We start from the raw sequence: 17610 nt of genomic DNA, 5'->3' as shown, positions 1-17610 counted from the left end.
TCTTGTGTTGGGCAACAAGAGCAGCCATTTTACAAATGTATTGTTGAAAACATGAATGGTACAGACCTGGAAGCTTCCATGTGAAGGTGTCGCCATTTACACATGGAAATGGTAATTCTGCAACTTCTAAGTGTAAGTGGTGCCATACCCACCCCCATTTTACAGGTAGGTGCCCCATTTTACAACTGTACAGCGCTGTGTAACCCTAGTAGCGCTTTAGAAGTGTTAAGTAGCAGTAGTAGTAGTAGCTATGGGCCTCTTTTACAAAGCTGCACTAGCGATTCCCACTTGGCAAATGAGAGGAAGCCCATTCAGTTCCTATGGGCTTCCTCTCATTTGTCACACCAGAATCGCTAGCATGGCTTTGTAAAAGAGGTCCTTTATGCGTAAGCACCATCGATTAAGTGGCGAGGCCCCAATTTTAATTTAACTTTAACAAAGTACATGGAATTAGGGAGAATGACTCCCTTAATCACTCATGTAAAACCCTGGCCAAAATGAGTAATTAAAAAAAAAATCTATGAAAGCCTTTGAGCTGGTGTAAAACCCCATATTAAAGTTTTTCCTCATACATGTAAGGAATACATGTGTAGATTTTAGTTCTACCCAAACCAAATCTGGATATCTTTCCAAAATAATGGTCTTATGCAATACACGGCCTTTTAGTGGAATTTAACTCACACCTTTTCCAGTGATAGCTCAAGGTGAGTTACATTCAGGTACGCTAAGTATTCCCCTGTCCCTGGAGAGATTACAATCTAAGGGGCCCTTTTACTAAACTGCATTAAGCACTAACACATGCTTACTGCAGGTTAAAATCCACTACCTCAGGGCGCTCTCAGGCATTCTGCAGTAGTTTTTTATTTTTTAGTGCTGGGGTGAGTTTGGGGGCAGAAAGTAGGCATGCCAAGCTCTAATCAGTTAGTGCAGAAAACAGGTGTCGGTAAGGACTCCAACGCTAATGGCCTTGCGCCTATTGGGAAATCTATGCGCTAGTCACAGCATAGGCCATTTTTTAATGCAGCTTAGTACAAGGGCCTCTCAGTTTGTACTTGAGGCAATGTAGGGTTATGTGATTTGCCCAAAGTCACAAGCAGTAGCAGTGGCGTAGCCAGAAGGCAATTTTTGGGTGGGCCAACAGGTTGGATGGGTGGGCACTAGAGTTGCCAACTTTTTTGAAAAAGAAAAAACAGCAAACCTGATGCACCCATGCTCTGTCCCTACCCCACTCCCCATAACTTCAATGAGGGTTGCAGTGCAGGCTTCAGTGGCTGCAGGCCAATTGAGAGCTAAGGGAAGTACAATAGACTGCACTATTCAGCCCCACTGAGCCATGGTCCTCCAACACATATATGGTATTGAAGCCAAACACATTCTGCATCCAGAGAACCTCCTGGCCGTCCACCAACAATGGATACAGAGCACAGCAAGGACAATTCACCATAAAACTCATCATATAAAGAAATTTTGTTTTCTAGTGTAATCTCAATTACAGACATATTATAAATTAACTTAAAAAAATCTATAAAACAAAAGTCACTCAGAACCTAGAGCAAATCTACCATGCCAACACTAACTTCCAAAAACAATGATCCTACCTATGAAAAAGAAGTGCCTTAAATATTATAGTAGGGCCCTAAAATACAAATACATTTATCAGGAAAGCTGAACAAGCCAAATTACTACAGAATGCTACATTGAAACTTCATGCTAACAGAATACCTCAGTCACACACACAAGACACAAATGCCAAATACAGAATAAGTGACCACAAACTCTAGAAATATAAATTAAACGGAAACCCCAAGAAACTAGACCTTGCATGTAGTACACCACCAGAGAAACAAGAAAGAAAGGCACTTGCTCCTGTGCAAAATATAAAGATGGCACATGCCAGGGATGGTGTTAGGGGATGCAACTAGGGCAATTGTGCTTGGTTCCTTGGCCAGAGAAAGCCTGCATGCTGGAAGCTGAAGGAGCAGCCTGGTAATGGACTTTGGGGTCCTTTCCTAGATTTCTGTCCTGGACCCCAGCCATGTTTACCGTCAACTTTGGCAAGATGTACATTCCAAATCCAACATATTATATTCACAACATTGAAAATAAAATATTTTTTTATACCTTTTTGTTGTCTGGTCATTTTTTCTCAAATCATATTGGTCCCAGTCTCTGGTTTCTGCTTCCCTCTGTCTTCTCTTAACTCACTTGCCAGGGTCTCCTATTTGACATTTCTTCTTTCTTCATGTCCATCATCCATCTCCCATCTCTGTTTTCCTATATTTCCTTGTTCAGTATCTCCCCTGTGTTCATATCCCCTCATCCATCATCATTCCTCTGTGCACCTATGCACCCCATGCCCAGCATATCCCTTCTGCATTCCTATTCTCTCCCTTGTCTGGTATCTCCCCCCCCCCTGTGTCCATATACCCCCCTCTCCAGTGTCCAGCATTTTATCTCTATTCCATATCCCCGTTCCCACCCCCCTTGGTCAGGTATTACCCCTCTGTGCCCATGTGCCATCTCCATACAGCATCTCACATTTGTGTCCCTGTCCCCATGCTCCCACCTAATGCCCATCATCTCCCTTCTGTATCTGTATACTTCCCTAGGTCCCCTTTCTCCCTCCTCCACACCAATGTGTCCCTCTCCTCGCTGATCCCACCCCCAACCAGCTTCTCTTCCTCTCTTTCCTTCCCCTTATGCATCTGGCTCTTTCTCCCTGCATCTCTCTCCCTTCCCTCTGCATATCATCATCTGCATATCCAGCACCTCTCCTTCAGCCCCCCCCCCCCACACACACACACACGTCCAGCATCTCTCCCTTTCATTCAGCCCCCCTACATGTTCAGCACCTCTTTCCCTTTCATCCAACTCCCATACATGTCCAGCACCTCTCCCCTTCACTTCAACCCTCTGCATATCCCGCACTTCTCCCCTTTCCCTCCCCCCCCTGCATATCCAGCACCTCTCCCCTCCTTCCTTCCTTCCACCCCCCCCCCCCCCTATATCCAAAACCTCTCCCTTCCCTCCAACCTCCCCTCTGCAAATCCAAAACCTCTCCCCTTCCCTCCAACCTCCCCTCGGCAAATCCAAAACCTCTCCCCTTCCTTCCAACCTCCCCTCTGCAAATCCCAAAACCTCTCTCTCTCCTTCCTGCCAACCTCCCCTCTACAAATCCAAAACCTCTTCCCTTCCCTCCAACCTCCCCTCTGCAAATCCCAAAACTTCTCTCCCTTCCCTCCAACCTCCTCTGCAAATTCCAAAACCTCTCCCCTTCCTTCCAACCTCCCCTCTGCAAATCAAAAACCTCTTCCCTTCCCTCCAACCTCCCCTTCTCCAAATTCCAAAACCTCTCCCCTTCCTTCCAACCTCCCCTCTGCAAATCAAAAACCTCTTCCCTTCCCTCCAACCTCCCTTCTGCAAATTCCAAAACCTCTCCCCTTCCTTCCAACCTCCCTTCTGCAAATCCCAAAACCTCTCTCCCTTCCCTCCAACCTCCCCTCTGCAAATCCCCAAACTTCTCTCCCTTCCCTCCAACCTCCCCTCTGCAAATTCCCAAAACCTCTCACCTTCCTTCCAACCTCCCCTCTGCAAATCAAAAACCTCTTCCCTTCCCTCCAACCTCCCTTCTGCAAATCCCAAAACCTCTCTCCCTTCCCTCCAACCTCCCCTCTGCAAATCCCAAAATCTCTCTCCCTTCCCTCCAACCCTTGCAAGTCCAGCACCCTTCTGTTCCCTCCCCTCCCTGCCTCCCCTTACTGGGCCAGCACGCAGCACCCCACTGACTTCCTCACCCTCTCCCACCCCTGCCGCAGCGCTTCATTTAATGTTGTTGTTGGCGCTGCTGTTACAGTTTCCCACCCCCGCGGCTGGCGCTTTACACTTTACCCGACTGGCAACGCTACAGATGCAGCGCTGACGTCCGACGTCCTGCTCCGGGGCCTTCCACGCTGATGTAACTTCCCTGTTATGGAGGCGGGACGCGGAAAGCCCCGGAGCAGGACGTCGGACGTCAGCGCTGCATCTGTAGCGTTGCGTCGGGTAAAGTGTAAAGCGCCGCCGCGGGGGGGTGGGAAACTAACAGCAGCGCCGACAACATTAAATGAAGCGCTGCGGCAGGGGTGGGAGACGGTCACGGCAAGGATCTGCTTCTGGGCGGGCCTGAGGCTAAACTGGGTGGGCCTGGGCCCATCCAGGCCCACCCGTAGCTACGCCCCTGAGCAGTAGTAGCAGGATTTGAAAGCAGTAGTAGCAGGATTTGAACAGTGCTTCCTTGGTTGTCAGTTCGGTGCTCTAATCACTAGGCTACTCCTCCATTCCACTGCTTTCATATATGCATAGCTAAATTTAGTTTCTGGAAACTTAGTAAATGGCACAGGAAACAATAAGCTATTACCTGTTTGACAGACAAGAATATGCTGAATTTTGTCATGCACGTGTTCATCCCCAAGTGTACATATTTTGTCACACAGATGGTTCAGTAAAAAACCACATCTCTCTATATAAAACGCACCTCCAACGTTCTAATGAAGCCTCTCTTAGCAAAGTGAAGGGAGTGAGATCGCATTGTGTCTGCCCCGTCCACGCGTCAAACGTGATGACGTCGAGGGCGGAGCAATGACACTCAACCAATCGCATCGCTCGGCAGCGAAGCGTCAGGGAAGGAGGCGGCGCTCCCGACGTCTAGCCTTCCCTTCCATGTGTTCCGCCTTCTTCTGACGTCAAGGATGACGTCAAAAGAAGGCGGAACACAGCGAAGGGAAACCTACACGTCGGGAGCACCGCCTCCTTCCCTGACGCTTCGCTGCCGGAACCGCCACGGAGGTAAATTTAAAAACAAGAAAAAAACAAAAACACGCATGTTGGGGGGAGAGAAGAGGGTGGCCAGTAAAGTACAACAATGGGAGCGGGAGGGCAGGGGAGAAACGACAGCATGGATGTGAAGGGGGGGGAGAAGACGGCGGGCCAGGCTGGGACATGGGAGAGAGAGGAGCATGGATGCGAGGGGGGGTCATGGAAGGGAGAGAGGGGACTTGCTGGAAAAGGATGAATGGAGGCGGCAGGGGACAGAGGAGCATGGATGGCCATGGATTGGGAGGGCAGGGCTCAGGGACAGAGGGCAATTGCTGGAAAGGGATGAATGGAGGGGGCAGGGGACAGAGGACCATGGATGGGCATGGATTGGGAGGGCAGGGCTCAGGGAGAGAGGGGAATTGCTGGATAGGGATGAATGGAGGGGACAGATGGGCATGGATGGATATGGATTGCAGGGCAGGCCTCAGGGAGAGAGGGGTATTGCTGGATAGGGATGAATGGAGGGGCCAGGTGACAAAGGAGCATGGATGGGCATGGATTGGAAGGGCAGGACTCAGGGAGAGGGGAATTGCTGGATAGGGATGAATGGAGGGGACAGATGGCCATGGATGCATATGGATTGCAGGGCAGGCCTCAGGGAGAGAGCGGAATTGCTGGATAGGGATGAATGGAGGGGCCAGGTGACAGAGGAGCATGGATTGGACTCACACTTTCACTCTGACTCTCAAACAGTCACTCTCACATACACTCTCCCAAACATACACACTCCGAGGAAAACCTTGCTAGCGCCCGTTTCATTTGTGTCAGAAACGGGCCTTTTTTACTAGTACACCATAAAAAGCATATATCAGATACACCATAAAAAGTGTATCAGAGTTACGGTTTGCAGCACTGAGTAGTGGGCCTTCTGATATAACTTTATTTGAATTGTTTTACGGAATATTGGCCCAGGTTCTTTTAGGAGCTGATTCCCTCATGCTACTACACAGGTTGAACACAGAACTTTTCCTAGTCCACTCTTATCCTCACTGCATAAATAACTGTCCTTGTAAAACACATGAAGGGCACTTGCACGTTACCTCTGCATATGTTTAGATTATGGTGCCTAAGCGCTATTCTGCAAATACCCACTTAACTTAAATAGTCGTATTTGCAAGGAGGACATACACAGGGGCGGAGCATGGGCGGGGCTCCACACTTAGGCACAAACACTTCGTCAGCTCTGTGGCTGGCGTAAATGCAAGCACCTACACGGTAGGCGTGTTGATAACCGGTTATGCTAGCCTTTTACAACAGAACCTTGGCACCTAGGTTACATTATAGAATACGCTCCAACCACATGTCCTCCAGGTGCCTAATTGAAGACTCCCTTTCATTCAAAGGTTGCTTCCAAATTTAAAGAGTTATTTTGGATATACTATAAGGTTAATGTCAAGGTATCTTCACAGCAAATGAACTGGAAGAAACCAACAATACAAGAAGAATATATGCAGAAGGCAGTGAGGTGGCCCACTGATAGCGTACACAGGCAGAGATCAATATACAAGGAAGCAAGTTTTATTGGGAGACCTGACACGGACCGTGTTTCAGTGTGTTGCCTGCGTCAGGGGTCAAATGGTGGTCTCAGATGTACAAGGCTTCCTTAATCAATTCCACATGCAGGAAACATGCCGAAACACGGGCTACGTCAGGTCTCCCAATAAAATTTGCTTCTTTGGATTTTGGTCGCCGTCTGTGTACTCCATCTATGGGTCACCTCATTGCCTTCTGTGAGGGATCTTGAAAGCTTAACACAAGACTACCTCTACTTCAGGAAGCAGGTGAAAGCTTGGCTCTTCAACCAAGCCTTTAATGGAAGAAGTAACTAACTTGTTAGTGTCACTCACACACACAAGGATTGACTCGGGCTGCACATACTGCAGTGGGACATGTTTATCCACTCCTACCCTAGCTGAGATAATATTTAACCATCTCTCTGACCTCACGTGTAACTTTCTTCAAATCAATCACCTTACTTTCTAATTCTTCCTACTTTCTTACTCCTCTATATGTTACAACTTTGCCTTACCCTTCACTACCAATTATAATGTTCTAGTACATATTGTGTTGTCATTGCAAGTAGTATACCATGCCATACTTTGTATTGCTGTTCAAATATTTTTACTGCTCTAATTGCCTATTGCTCATGTTTGATCTATTCTTACTGTACATCACCTTGAGTGAATTCCTTCAAAAAGGTGGTAAATAAATCCTAATAAATAAATAGATTTATTGTGCAATTGAACTGTTTCAACTATAAAGCTGGTTAATTTTTGGCAAGGTGTGTTAACACACATCATTTCAGTATTATGTATAATGTCCTTCTTTTAAAAGATTAGTAACTTCAAATTTCCTTTCTGTTCACATCAAGGAAACAGAAGGAGGTTCCTGTAGCCAATTACAAACTGGAGGTGGTAAGGAACACTTCTTAGATTTAATAAATAAACACAGGAAGAAACTATTACAGTGATATCATTCAAGCACAGAAAAATCCACCTATGAAATATTCATGAGATGTGGTATGCTATGGAAAAATGAAAATGGAAATGGAAATTTTTGGTTCAAAACAAGTCTACAAACATATTCAGTACATGCAGTCTGCGAGACTTGATTTTGGCAAACCAAAGTCATTTATTTAAGATGTCAACTAAAATTAATTCAAAGTACTTGTTGTGTCTCTCTATTTCAACAACGTTTGGAAATATTAGAAACATCTCTGTTTGTTTTCCTAAGGCTGAAGAATTTTGATTTATATCCAGAGTCTTTCATTCTGAGTCATTGCAGATGACAAAACAGAGGGATAATCAGAAATTTATGTCAGTTGGCCAAGCTCCATAACACCAACTGGGTGATGCTTTAAAAACGGCGATTCTCAGAAGAGGCAGTGAGAACTGACAAGGGCACTCACAGCATAGGTCCAAGCCAGCTTTTTGCTGCCCAACCAAAGAAACATGAAGGTTGTCTGTGTGAGAAAGGCAATGTGGGAGCATCTTCTGCCATGAAAAAGCTTGAAAAAGTAGAGAGGATGCAGTGGCACTCTATGGACTTGTAAGAGGGGTTTCACTGCAGCTTCCTCACAGTGGGGGTCTTTTACAAAATGTCAGTAAGCCCAATGCGGGCTTACCAAACGCTAAATCGAGACTACTGCTGGTCCAACGCAGCCGCCAGCAGTAGTTCCGCCCCAAGCATGCACCATTTCCGAGGGAAAAAGAAAACCCCTGGAAATGGCTTATGTAGCAGTAACCCAACAGCAACTGGTTACTGCCAGGTTACGGTGGGAGCCCTTATCACCACCTCAATGGGTGGCGGTAAGGGATCCCTGCCAAATGTCCATGCGGTAAGAGTTCTCTTACTGCATGACCATGTTTGTCTGGGGGCTTTTTACCCCACTGTGGAAGAAAGGGTCCTGGCATGTGAGAAAAACAGCCCCCGCTGCTAGCGCAGGGCCCCTTTTCCAGCACCTTGGAAAAAAGGACCCCAGTGTTTGTTCCTTCTCACTCCTATCCATAAAAAAAGCTCCTAAAAGGTTTTTCAAGATGGGACAACTTTTCACACTGCCCATTCTTAATTCTCAGTCACAGTATATGAAGTATTAAGGGGCCCTTTTACGAAAGGGTTGCCGCGTGGCAAACCGGAACTACCCACCGGCCTAATGCGATATTTTGAACTCGAGTGCATGCCATTTCCGGGTTATTGCGGGATCCCTTACCACCACCTCAACGGGTGGTGGTAAGTGTTTCCCGCTGCATAGCCACATGGTAAGAGTAATCTTACCACATGGCCATTTTATTTTTAGGGGCTTTTTACCCACTGTGGTAAAAAGGGCCCTAACGTGCAGGTAAAACAGCCCCCGCCGCTACAGCACTGCCCTTTTTACCACAGCTTGGTAAAAGGACCCCTAAGTGAACTCTGAAAAACAATAATATTACACCTAGGTGTTAGAGGGGTGCAAGCACAGCACCCAAGCCAGCCATAAAATGAAGGCAACACAGTCTGCTGACAAGCTTTAGGGCCTCCTTGCAAATTTCTGCCCTGGGCCTCAGCTTGCCTAGCCACAGCCCTACTAAAGTAAGAAGACTGGATGCATTTAAATAGGTAACAGTTGACAACAAACTTCTCCAAACCTCATTAAAACTTGGTACTCCCTAGCCAGTATTTCAAAAATCTTAACTGTACCATAAGAAGTGTTCCAGCTAGTTTGTCAGAATGTTCTAGGAGCCAAGAGTCCTAGCAATGGTACTGGTCCAGGAGAAAACAGAATTCTTTTCAGATTGTGGTACCTTTTACTGAATCAACATAACAACTACCCAAAAACAATGTTAGCCTTGGCTTTTCTCAAAATACATGGGCCATTTCTTCTGGTATCATCTTTGGCTAGTTCTCATGTTGAAACAATGAAAATTATCAGAATCTGTAAAGAATCTAGGATTAAGTAATTCTTAGAATTATAGAGGGGTTTCTAACTGTCCTGATGTCAGATGTGTAAATGAACATGGCAAAGTATATTAATTCTCCATGCTTCATTGATTTTCATACTTGGTACAATTTTAAATTCTTCCATGAGTAATCCATCCCTCATTGTTTTAAGTAAATGATACATACCTGATACATCAAAAAATGTCTCAGCACGTCCAGTTCCTGCATTGCTGATGGCAATGCACTCATAGTAACCTTCATCAGACAAGGAAACCTTGGTGATATTCCAGTTCACGCTAGATGATTCTCTGAAAAATCCAAATACAACTGAAGCTTATACAACAGCACATTAAGTGGGTCTTTTACAAAGGTGTGCTAGCATTTTTAGAATGCGCTAACTGTGTAGATGTCTATAATATTTCTATGGATGTCTACACAGTTAGCGCACGCTAATTTTTAGCTTGCGCTAAAAATGCTAGTACACCTTTGTAAAAGGGGCTCTAAAGTCAAAAGATAACATTCTAATTTCCTATTCTTAGAAGGTTTCTTTTTTTCATTATTTTAGGCCTAACTCCAGGAAGGGTTTTTTTTGTATCCTCTACAAGGTAAATCTTCAATATATGTGGCCTCTAAGATTATATTGGCTTCTATGATGCCAGCACACTTGGCTTAACAAGATCCAAAGCAAAGCACATTAAAAGCCCTTTCAAGTCAAAAGCAGGACTTTCTGTAGAAAAAACTAGTTTATAATCTCAAACTTCATGCAGTCCTACAAATGTTACTTATTTATTTAAATTTGTTTGTTGTCTAATTTAAAAACAAAAACCCTTGGCAGCATACATTATAAAACATCAAATACAATAAATTATTACATTTAAAAAAACATCACCAACACCTAACAAACTTATCATAGACACACAAGGTCTGATATTCAGCCAGCGGCAGGCAGCATAAGTGCCGGCTGTTCTTTAAAACTTTTTACCTCGTGGTCCACCGGCAACAGTGAAGTCGAGCAGGCATGGCATGGCACGGTGCTTCAGACTGCCTTCGCTTCTATTTCATCTCTGCCTCTGGTCCCGCCCCCATTTCCTGTTTGCGGAAGGGCGGGACCAGAGGCACAGCTGAAATAGAAGTGAAGGCAGTCTGAACCACCATGGCGTGCCTGATCGACTTCACTGTTGCCAGCGGACCAGGGGGTAAAATGTTTTAAAGAACAGCCGGCACTTACGAAGGGGAGAGGCAGCCGCACACGTCCTGCTTCCTCTCGGAGGCCACAGAGCGAGAAGGAGGGAGGCATGGGGCAGTGTGGAACTCGGACAGGAGTGGAAGGAGGGAGGAGGTAGGGGGCCATGGAACTCAGGGCGGTGGAACTCGGAGGAGAGGGGGGCGTGGAACTCGGACGGGAGTGGAAGGAGGGAGGTAGGGGGGCATGGAACTCGGAGGGGAGGGCATCCAGACGGAGGTGCAAATTATTATATAGGATAGGTTGGGGTGGTTCATCTCAATCGAAATGCTAGGGAGTCATCATGTGTCGGGATTGAGTACTGTCCATTTCCTAATTAAATTGCCATATTACATTATTCTGTATTTATGTCAGATCTGTGGGGTATGCCTTCTTGAAAAGGTGAGTCTTTAGGTTTTTTCGGAATTCAAGATGATTATTCATACAATAACAGCCAATTTCCAAAGTAATAGTATCCAGTCAAGCTGAGTTATCTTATCACTGGTTTACAATATATTTTTATTTATTGAATTTTAGCATTTCAGGGAACTGTATATATGTCCCTGCTATCAGGAGTTTACAATCCAATTTTTTGCCTGAGGCAATGGAAGGTTAACTGACTTGCCCAAGATTACAAGCAGCAGTAGTGGGATTTGAACTCTGGCTTCCCTGATTAGCAGCCTGCTCCTTCAGAAGAGTCAGCCAGAACAGTGAACTCCAATACGTGACAGGACAGTGAAGTAAAAAGAACATAGAAAAGGAGATTAGGAAAGCACAATGCAAGCAAGAATGCCTGTCCGCTTCTCCATGACCTGCAGACATCCCTGCTTTACGACTCATCAAATGCCAAAAAAAAAAAAAAAAAAGGGACTCTTAAGGCCCACTTTTAACTTTTTGCAAGAAGGCTCAGGGCAAAGTACATAAGTACATAACTATTGCCATACTGAGAAAGACCAAAGGTCCATCAAGCCCAGCATCCTGTTTCCAACAGTGGCCAATCCAGGTCACAAATACCTGTCAAGATCCCCAAAAAGTACAAAACATTTTATGCTGCTTATCCCAGAAATAGTGGATTTTCCCCAAGTCCATTTAATAATGGTCTATGGACTTTTTTTTCCATTAGGAAGCTGTCCAAAAAATGTTAAACTCCGCTAAGCTAACCTCCTTTACCACTTTCTCTGGCAACGAATTCCAGAATTTAATTACACATTGAGTGAAGAAAAATTTTCTCAGATTCGTTTAAAATTTACTACATTGTAGCTTCATCACATGCCCCCTAGTCCTAGTATTCTTGAAAAGCGTAAGCAGACCCTTCACATCTACATGTTCAACTCCACTCATTATTTTATAGACCTCTATCATATCTCCCCTCAGCCGCCTTTTCTCCAAGCTGAAGAGCCCTAGCCACTTTAGCCATTCCTCATAGGGATGTCGTCCCATCCCCTTTATCATTTTCGTCGCCCTTCTCTGCACCTTTTCTAATTCCACTATATCTTTTTTGAGATGTGGCGAGCAGAATTGAACACAATATTCGAGGTGCGGTCGCACCATGGAGCAATACTGAGGCATTATAACGTCCTCATTTTTGTTTTCCATTCCTTTCCTAATAATACCTAACATTCTATTTGCATTCTTAGGCGCAGCAGTACACTGAGCAGAAGGTTTCAACATATCATCAACGACAACACCTAGATCCCTTTCTTGGTCTGTGACTCCTAACATGGAACCTTGCATGACGTAGCTATAATTCGGGTTCCTCTTTCCCAAATGCATCACTTTGCACTTGCTCACATTAAACGTCATCTGCCATTTAGACGCCCAGTCTCGTAAGGTCCTCTTGTAATTTTTCACAATCCTCCCGCGATTTAACGACTTTGAATAACTTTGTGTCATCAGAAAATGTAATTACCTCACTAGTTACTCCCATCTCTAGATCATTTATACATATGTTAAAAAGCAGCGGTCCCAGCATAGAGCCCTGGGGAACCCCACTAACTACCCTTCTCCATTGAGAATACTGACCATTTAACCCTACTCTCTGTTTTCTATCTTTTAACCAGTTTTTAATCCACAATAGAACACTTCCTCCTATCCCATGGCTCTCCAATTTCCTCTGGAGTCTTTCATGAGGTACTTTGTCAAATGCCTTCTGGAAATCCAGATACACAATACCAACTGGCTCACCTTTATCCACATGTTTGTTCACCCCTTCAAAGAAATGTAGTAGATTGGTGAGGCAAGATTTCCCTTCACTAAATCCATGTTTACTTTCTAGTCTCACTAATCCATGCTTTTGAATATGCTCTGTAATTTTGTTCTTTATAATAGTTTCTACCATTTTGCCCAGCACCGACGTCAGACTCTCCGGTCTATAATTTCCCGGATCTCCTGTAGAACCTTTTTAAAAAATCGGCGTTACATTGGCCACCCTCCAATCTTCCGGTACCATGCTCGATTTTAAGAATAAATTACATATTACTAACAATAGCTCCGCAAGCTCATTTTTCAGTTCTATCAGTACTCTGGGATGAATACCATCCGGTCCAGGAGATTTGCTACTCTTCAGTTTGTAGAACTGCCCCATTACATCCTCCAGGTTTACAAAGAATTCATTAAGTTTCTCTGACTCGTCGGCTTCGAATACCATTTCTGGCACCAGTATCCCACCCAAATCTTCCTCGTTGAAGACCGAAGCAAAGAATTCATTTAATCTCTCGGCTACGGCTTTGTCTTCCCTGATCACCCCTTTTACTCCTCGGTCATCTAGCGGTCCAACCAATTCTTTTGCCGGCTTCCTGCTTTTAATATACCTAAAAAAACATTTACTATATGTTTTTGCTTCCAGCGCAATCTTTTTTTCAAAGTCCCTCTTAGCCTTCCTCATCAGCGCTTTGCATTTGACTTGACATTCCTTATGCTGTTTCTTATTATTTTCAGTCGGTTCCTTCTTCCATTTTCTGAAGGATTTTCTTTTAGCTCTAATAGCTTCCTTCACCTCACTTTTTAACCACGCTGGCTGTCTTTTGGTCTTCCATCCTCCTTTTTTAATACGCGGAATATATTTGGCCTGGGCTTCCAGGATGGTGTTTTTGAACAGCATCCACATCTGATGTAAATTTTTGACCCTCGCAGCTGCTATTCTAAGTTGTTTTTTCACCATTCTTCTCATTTTATCATAGTCTGCTTTTTTAAAGTTAAACGCTAACGTATTTGATTTCCTATGTATACTTACTTCAAAGCTAATATCAAATCCGTTTATATTATGATCACTGTTATCAAGCGGCCCCAGCACCATTACCTCCTGCACCAGATCATGCACCAGCTGCTCCATAAAGCTGTCCTTGATTTCATCAAGGAATTTTACCTCCCTAGCGTGCCCCGATGTTACATTTACCCAATCCATATCAGGGTAATTGAAATCACACATTATTATTGTGTTGCCCAGTTTGTTTGCGTCTCTAATTTCATTTAACATTTCTGCATCCATCTGTTCATCCTGGCCAGGCGGACGGTAGTACGCAAAAGAGGCAATGAGTTCCAAATGAAAGAAGCCACAAAAAAATTAACTGCACTATCTGGTGAATTCAAGCCTTACATGTGAGATTGGTGGAATTGATAGGAGATGTCACAGGCGGTTGGTGACACAGATGTTTGGGGAGGCTAAGGAGGTGTGGGGCTGGGGTGGGACTAGGGCATGGTGATATCGGGTGTGGTGGTCCAAGTTAAAATTCTTGGGGTGTGACACATCCAGCCCTGTGTAAGCAGTACAGTAGAGGTACTTTTGAATGCAGCTACCTCTTTCCCCCCTCTCCCCAACTAGTAACTCTGTTGCTTTAGACTTAGCCTGGCCTCAGAATGACATCCTATAGTATATCTCCTATCAAACTGAGCTCTCTTTTTCATCAAGCACTGCCATTTCCTCCCCTCACCCTCCCCACTGACAGTTTGAACTTCGTGGGTGTGGCTTGGATCTCTTTCAGGGAGAGAAAACTAACAACTTATAGCAGCAGCTTCAGAGAGCATTTTCCATCTCACAGATAGGCTGCAGAGAATACCTTCTCCTGCTTTAGACTTAGCCTGGCCTCAGAATGACATCCTATAGTATATCTCCTATCAAACTGAGCTCTCTTTTTCATCAAGCACTGCCATTTCCTCCCCTCACCGTCCCCACTGACAGTTTGAACTTCGTGGGTGTGGCTTGGATCTCTTTCAGGGAGAGAAAACTAACAACTTATAGCAGCAGCTTCAGAGAGCATTTTCCATCTCACAGATAGGCTGCAGAGAATACCTTCTCCTGCTTTAGACTTAATCCTACCCACCCTACCCCTCTACCCACCCACCCCTAGAGTGACATGTCTTATATAACCTCCCTATCAACCCACTCATTACTTTACCTCACCCATTTCTATTCTTCTATCACCTTCTCGCACTACTCCAACCAGAGTTACACCTAATCACACTGACCACCCTTCAACATCTTCTGTCCTTCTGTGACTGTTCTCTTGTGCTTGACTGCTTAAATATTTTAAATTTAAATGCTTTACTTTTTGTCTATTAGATTGTAAGCTCTTTGAGCAGGGACTGTCTTTCTTCTGTGTTTGTACAGCGCTGCGTACACTTTGTAGCGCTCTAGAAATGTTAAATAGTAGTAGTAGTACTAATGGTATTATGCACATTGAACACACTCCAAAGAATTATGTGCCAAAAAAATCAAAGTAATACAGCAAAATAATACAACATATTAAACAAAACAATATTTGCAGCATTCTGGAACTATATAGTGATACTTTAACACTTGGCTCCCAGTCAGCCCTAGCTCCCAAGTCAAGCATCTTCCTGTTGGTCATGGGAACATTGAGCTACAATTGAGAATGACATGAGCTAAATCCAAATCCAAAATCCAGTATTAGGATGTGAAGTAATACAAAACCTTAAAAGTCATGCAGGACAAATAAAGCAAATCTACCACAACATAATAAGACTTACTTCCAGAAGTCACACAAGGGCCTACCTAGGAAAAGATAACGCTGTAAATGTATCAGTGGACACGGGAACATTAATAAACCTATTAAACAAACTGGATTAGTGCAGATTAATTCTACAAAGACATTTACCCCCAAATTCTACACAGTGCAACTTAAATTGCACATACAAATTCAGTCATATTCTGGATTTGCATGTGCAACTTAATTGGCTTAACAAGCCAATCAGGGTTGATAATTGCCACTTAACAAGCAATTATTGACACTAAATTGACTTTAATTAGAATATATGTGCACAACTGTCTAAGTCAGTGATGGCAAACCTATGGCACGCGCGCCAGAGAGGGCACGCAGAGCCCTATCTGTTGGCATGCGCTGCCTTCATCGTTCATGGCTACAAAAAGAAAAAAAAAACAAGGAATCGCGGCACCGCATTGGCTGTTCGGCTCTGGAGCTAGGGGGGTGTCGCCGGCGCGTACCTTACACTTCCGCTGCTTCGCTAACTGCGTCGTCTCCTGTAAGGCTCCTCTCTTCCACGTCACAGCGTCGCGTCTTGCTCCCCCTGCAGCACTCTGTGCGCCAGCACGCAGCCACCGCTCCGCGACTCCCGAGTCCCGCCTTGTGCTTCAGCTGTATTCCACCCCGCTGTACTCCACCCCCGCCGAGCCACCGGTATCGTCGGCCCAGGTAATATCCGCTCATTTTTCTACACTGTTCTATATAGTAATAAGTCTCGCTCCCGGATTACTAGCTTGTGGTTCTTCTCCCCATCAGCTCAAACAACACAACCATGCATTTCCTGAGCAAAACAGGCCTTTATCTTGTTCTATTTCCAGTTCAACAGGAATCAGGGCCAGAATTCTATCACCAAAAGCCTTCATTCACAACTACCAATCGACTTTTTCCCTTACTGTGTTCTACACCCATCTCCCTCCATCAAAGCAACATGTAAGCAGCTAAGTTACTAGCTTGTGGTTCTGCACAGTACTCATTCAGCTTCTGCTACCATTCATAAGCTCCCCATGCATTCCCCCCCCCCCCCCATAGGTGTAGTTTGACTGTTTCATTTGGGGGGGCAAAGGATGGGGCGGAGCATATTAGCATATTCATTTGCATATATACATATGCAAATGAATATGCTAATTTGGAGGAAGGAATTGAAATTTACAGGCAAAATATCACAGATGCACATTTCAAAAAGCTGACATATTTCAATTAATATATTCTGAATAAAATACTTTTTTACCTTTGTTGATCATTTAGTTTTTCTATTTGCTTTGGTCCCAGTGTCTTCTGTTTTATGCAGTGTCTTCTTTCCAGTAGGCTTCCCTCTGCTCCCCACCCCTCCCAGTCCCATCCATCTCCTGCTCCTTCCCTCTGCTCACCTCATTTCCCAGTCCAATCCAATTCCTGGTCCTTCCCTCTGCTCCCCACCCACCCCTCCCAGTCCCATCCATCTCTTGCTTCTTCCCTCTGCTTCCCACCCCTCCCAGTCCCATCCATCTCCTGCTCCTTCCCACTGCTTCCCACCCTCCCAGTCCCATCCAATTCCTGGTCCTTCCCTCTGCTCCCCACCCACCCCTCCCAGTCCCATCCATCTCTTACTCCTTCCCTCTGCTCTCCACCCTCCCAGTCCCATTCATCTTCCCTCTGCTGCCCCCCCCCCCCGCGAGGTCCAGGATCGTGACTCCGTTTACCCCCTCTCTTCCTCCCTCCCTCCGGTGCAGGCAGCAGTCTTCTTCAGCCTTTCTGTGTTCCTGGCAGTGGTAGCGACGTACACACTGCCTTCGGTCTGCCCCGGAAGCCTTCTCTTCAAGTTCCTGTTCCCACCTATGCGGGAACAGGAACTTGAAGAGAAGGCTTCGGGGCAGAGCTGAAGGCAGCGTGTACGTCGCTACCGCTGCCAGGAACAAGAAAGACTTAGAGAAGATTGGTGCTGCCTGCGCCGGAGGGTAGGAAGAGAGGGGGTAGATAGACACGCTCGTCTCCGTCCACTTTGCTGCTTCCCTGCCCTCTCTGTCTGCGTCCCGCCTTCCTCTGATGTCATTTCCTTTCGGGCGGGACGCAGACAGAGAGGGCAGGGAAGCAGCGAAGCGGACGGAGACGAGCGCGTGCCTGCTTGTTTTTTTTTTTTTC

At 45.3% G+C, this 17610-nt stretch overlaps 1 protein-coding gene across 2 annotated transcripts in view; it reads right to left on the bottom strand.

The window, feature by feature from the left end:
• The window catches only part of HMCN1 (hemicentin 1), a 672624-nt gene that overhangs the window by 462581 nt on the left and 192433 nt on the right, over nt 1–17610 (bottom strand). For both annotated transcript variants that reach the window (XM_030206904.1, XM_030206905.1), the window contains exon 10: nt 9457–9578. In XM_030206904.1, coding sequence (XP_030062764.1) covers nt 9457–9578 — 122 coding nt within the window. The remainder of the gene's footprint in view (nt 1–9456; nt 9579–17610) is intronic.

The sequence above is a fragment of the Microcaecilia unicolor genome, chromosome 6 (genome assembly GCF_901765095.1).
Source record: "Microcaecilia unicolor chromosome 6, aMicUni1.1, whole genome shotgun sequence".
Taxonomy (NCBI): Eukaryota; Metazoa; Chordata; class Amphibia; order Gymnophiona; family Siphonopidae; genus Microcaecilia; species Microcaecilia unicolor.
Note: the sequence above shows the minus strand (reverse complement) of the source record. Positions and strands in the feature narration are given on the sequence as shown.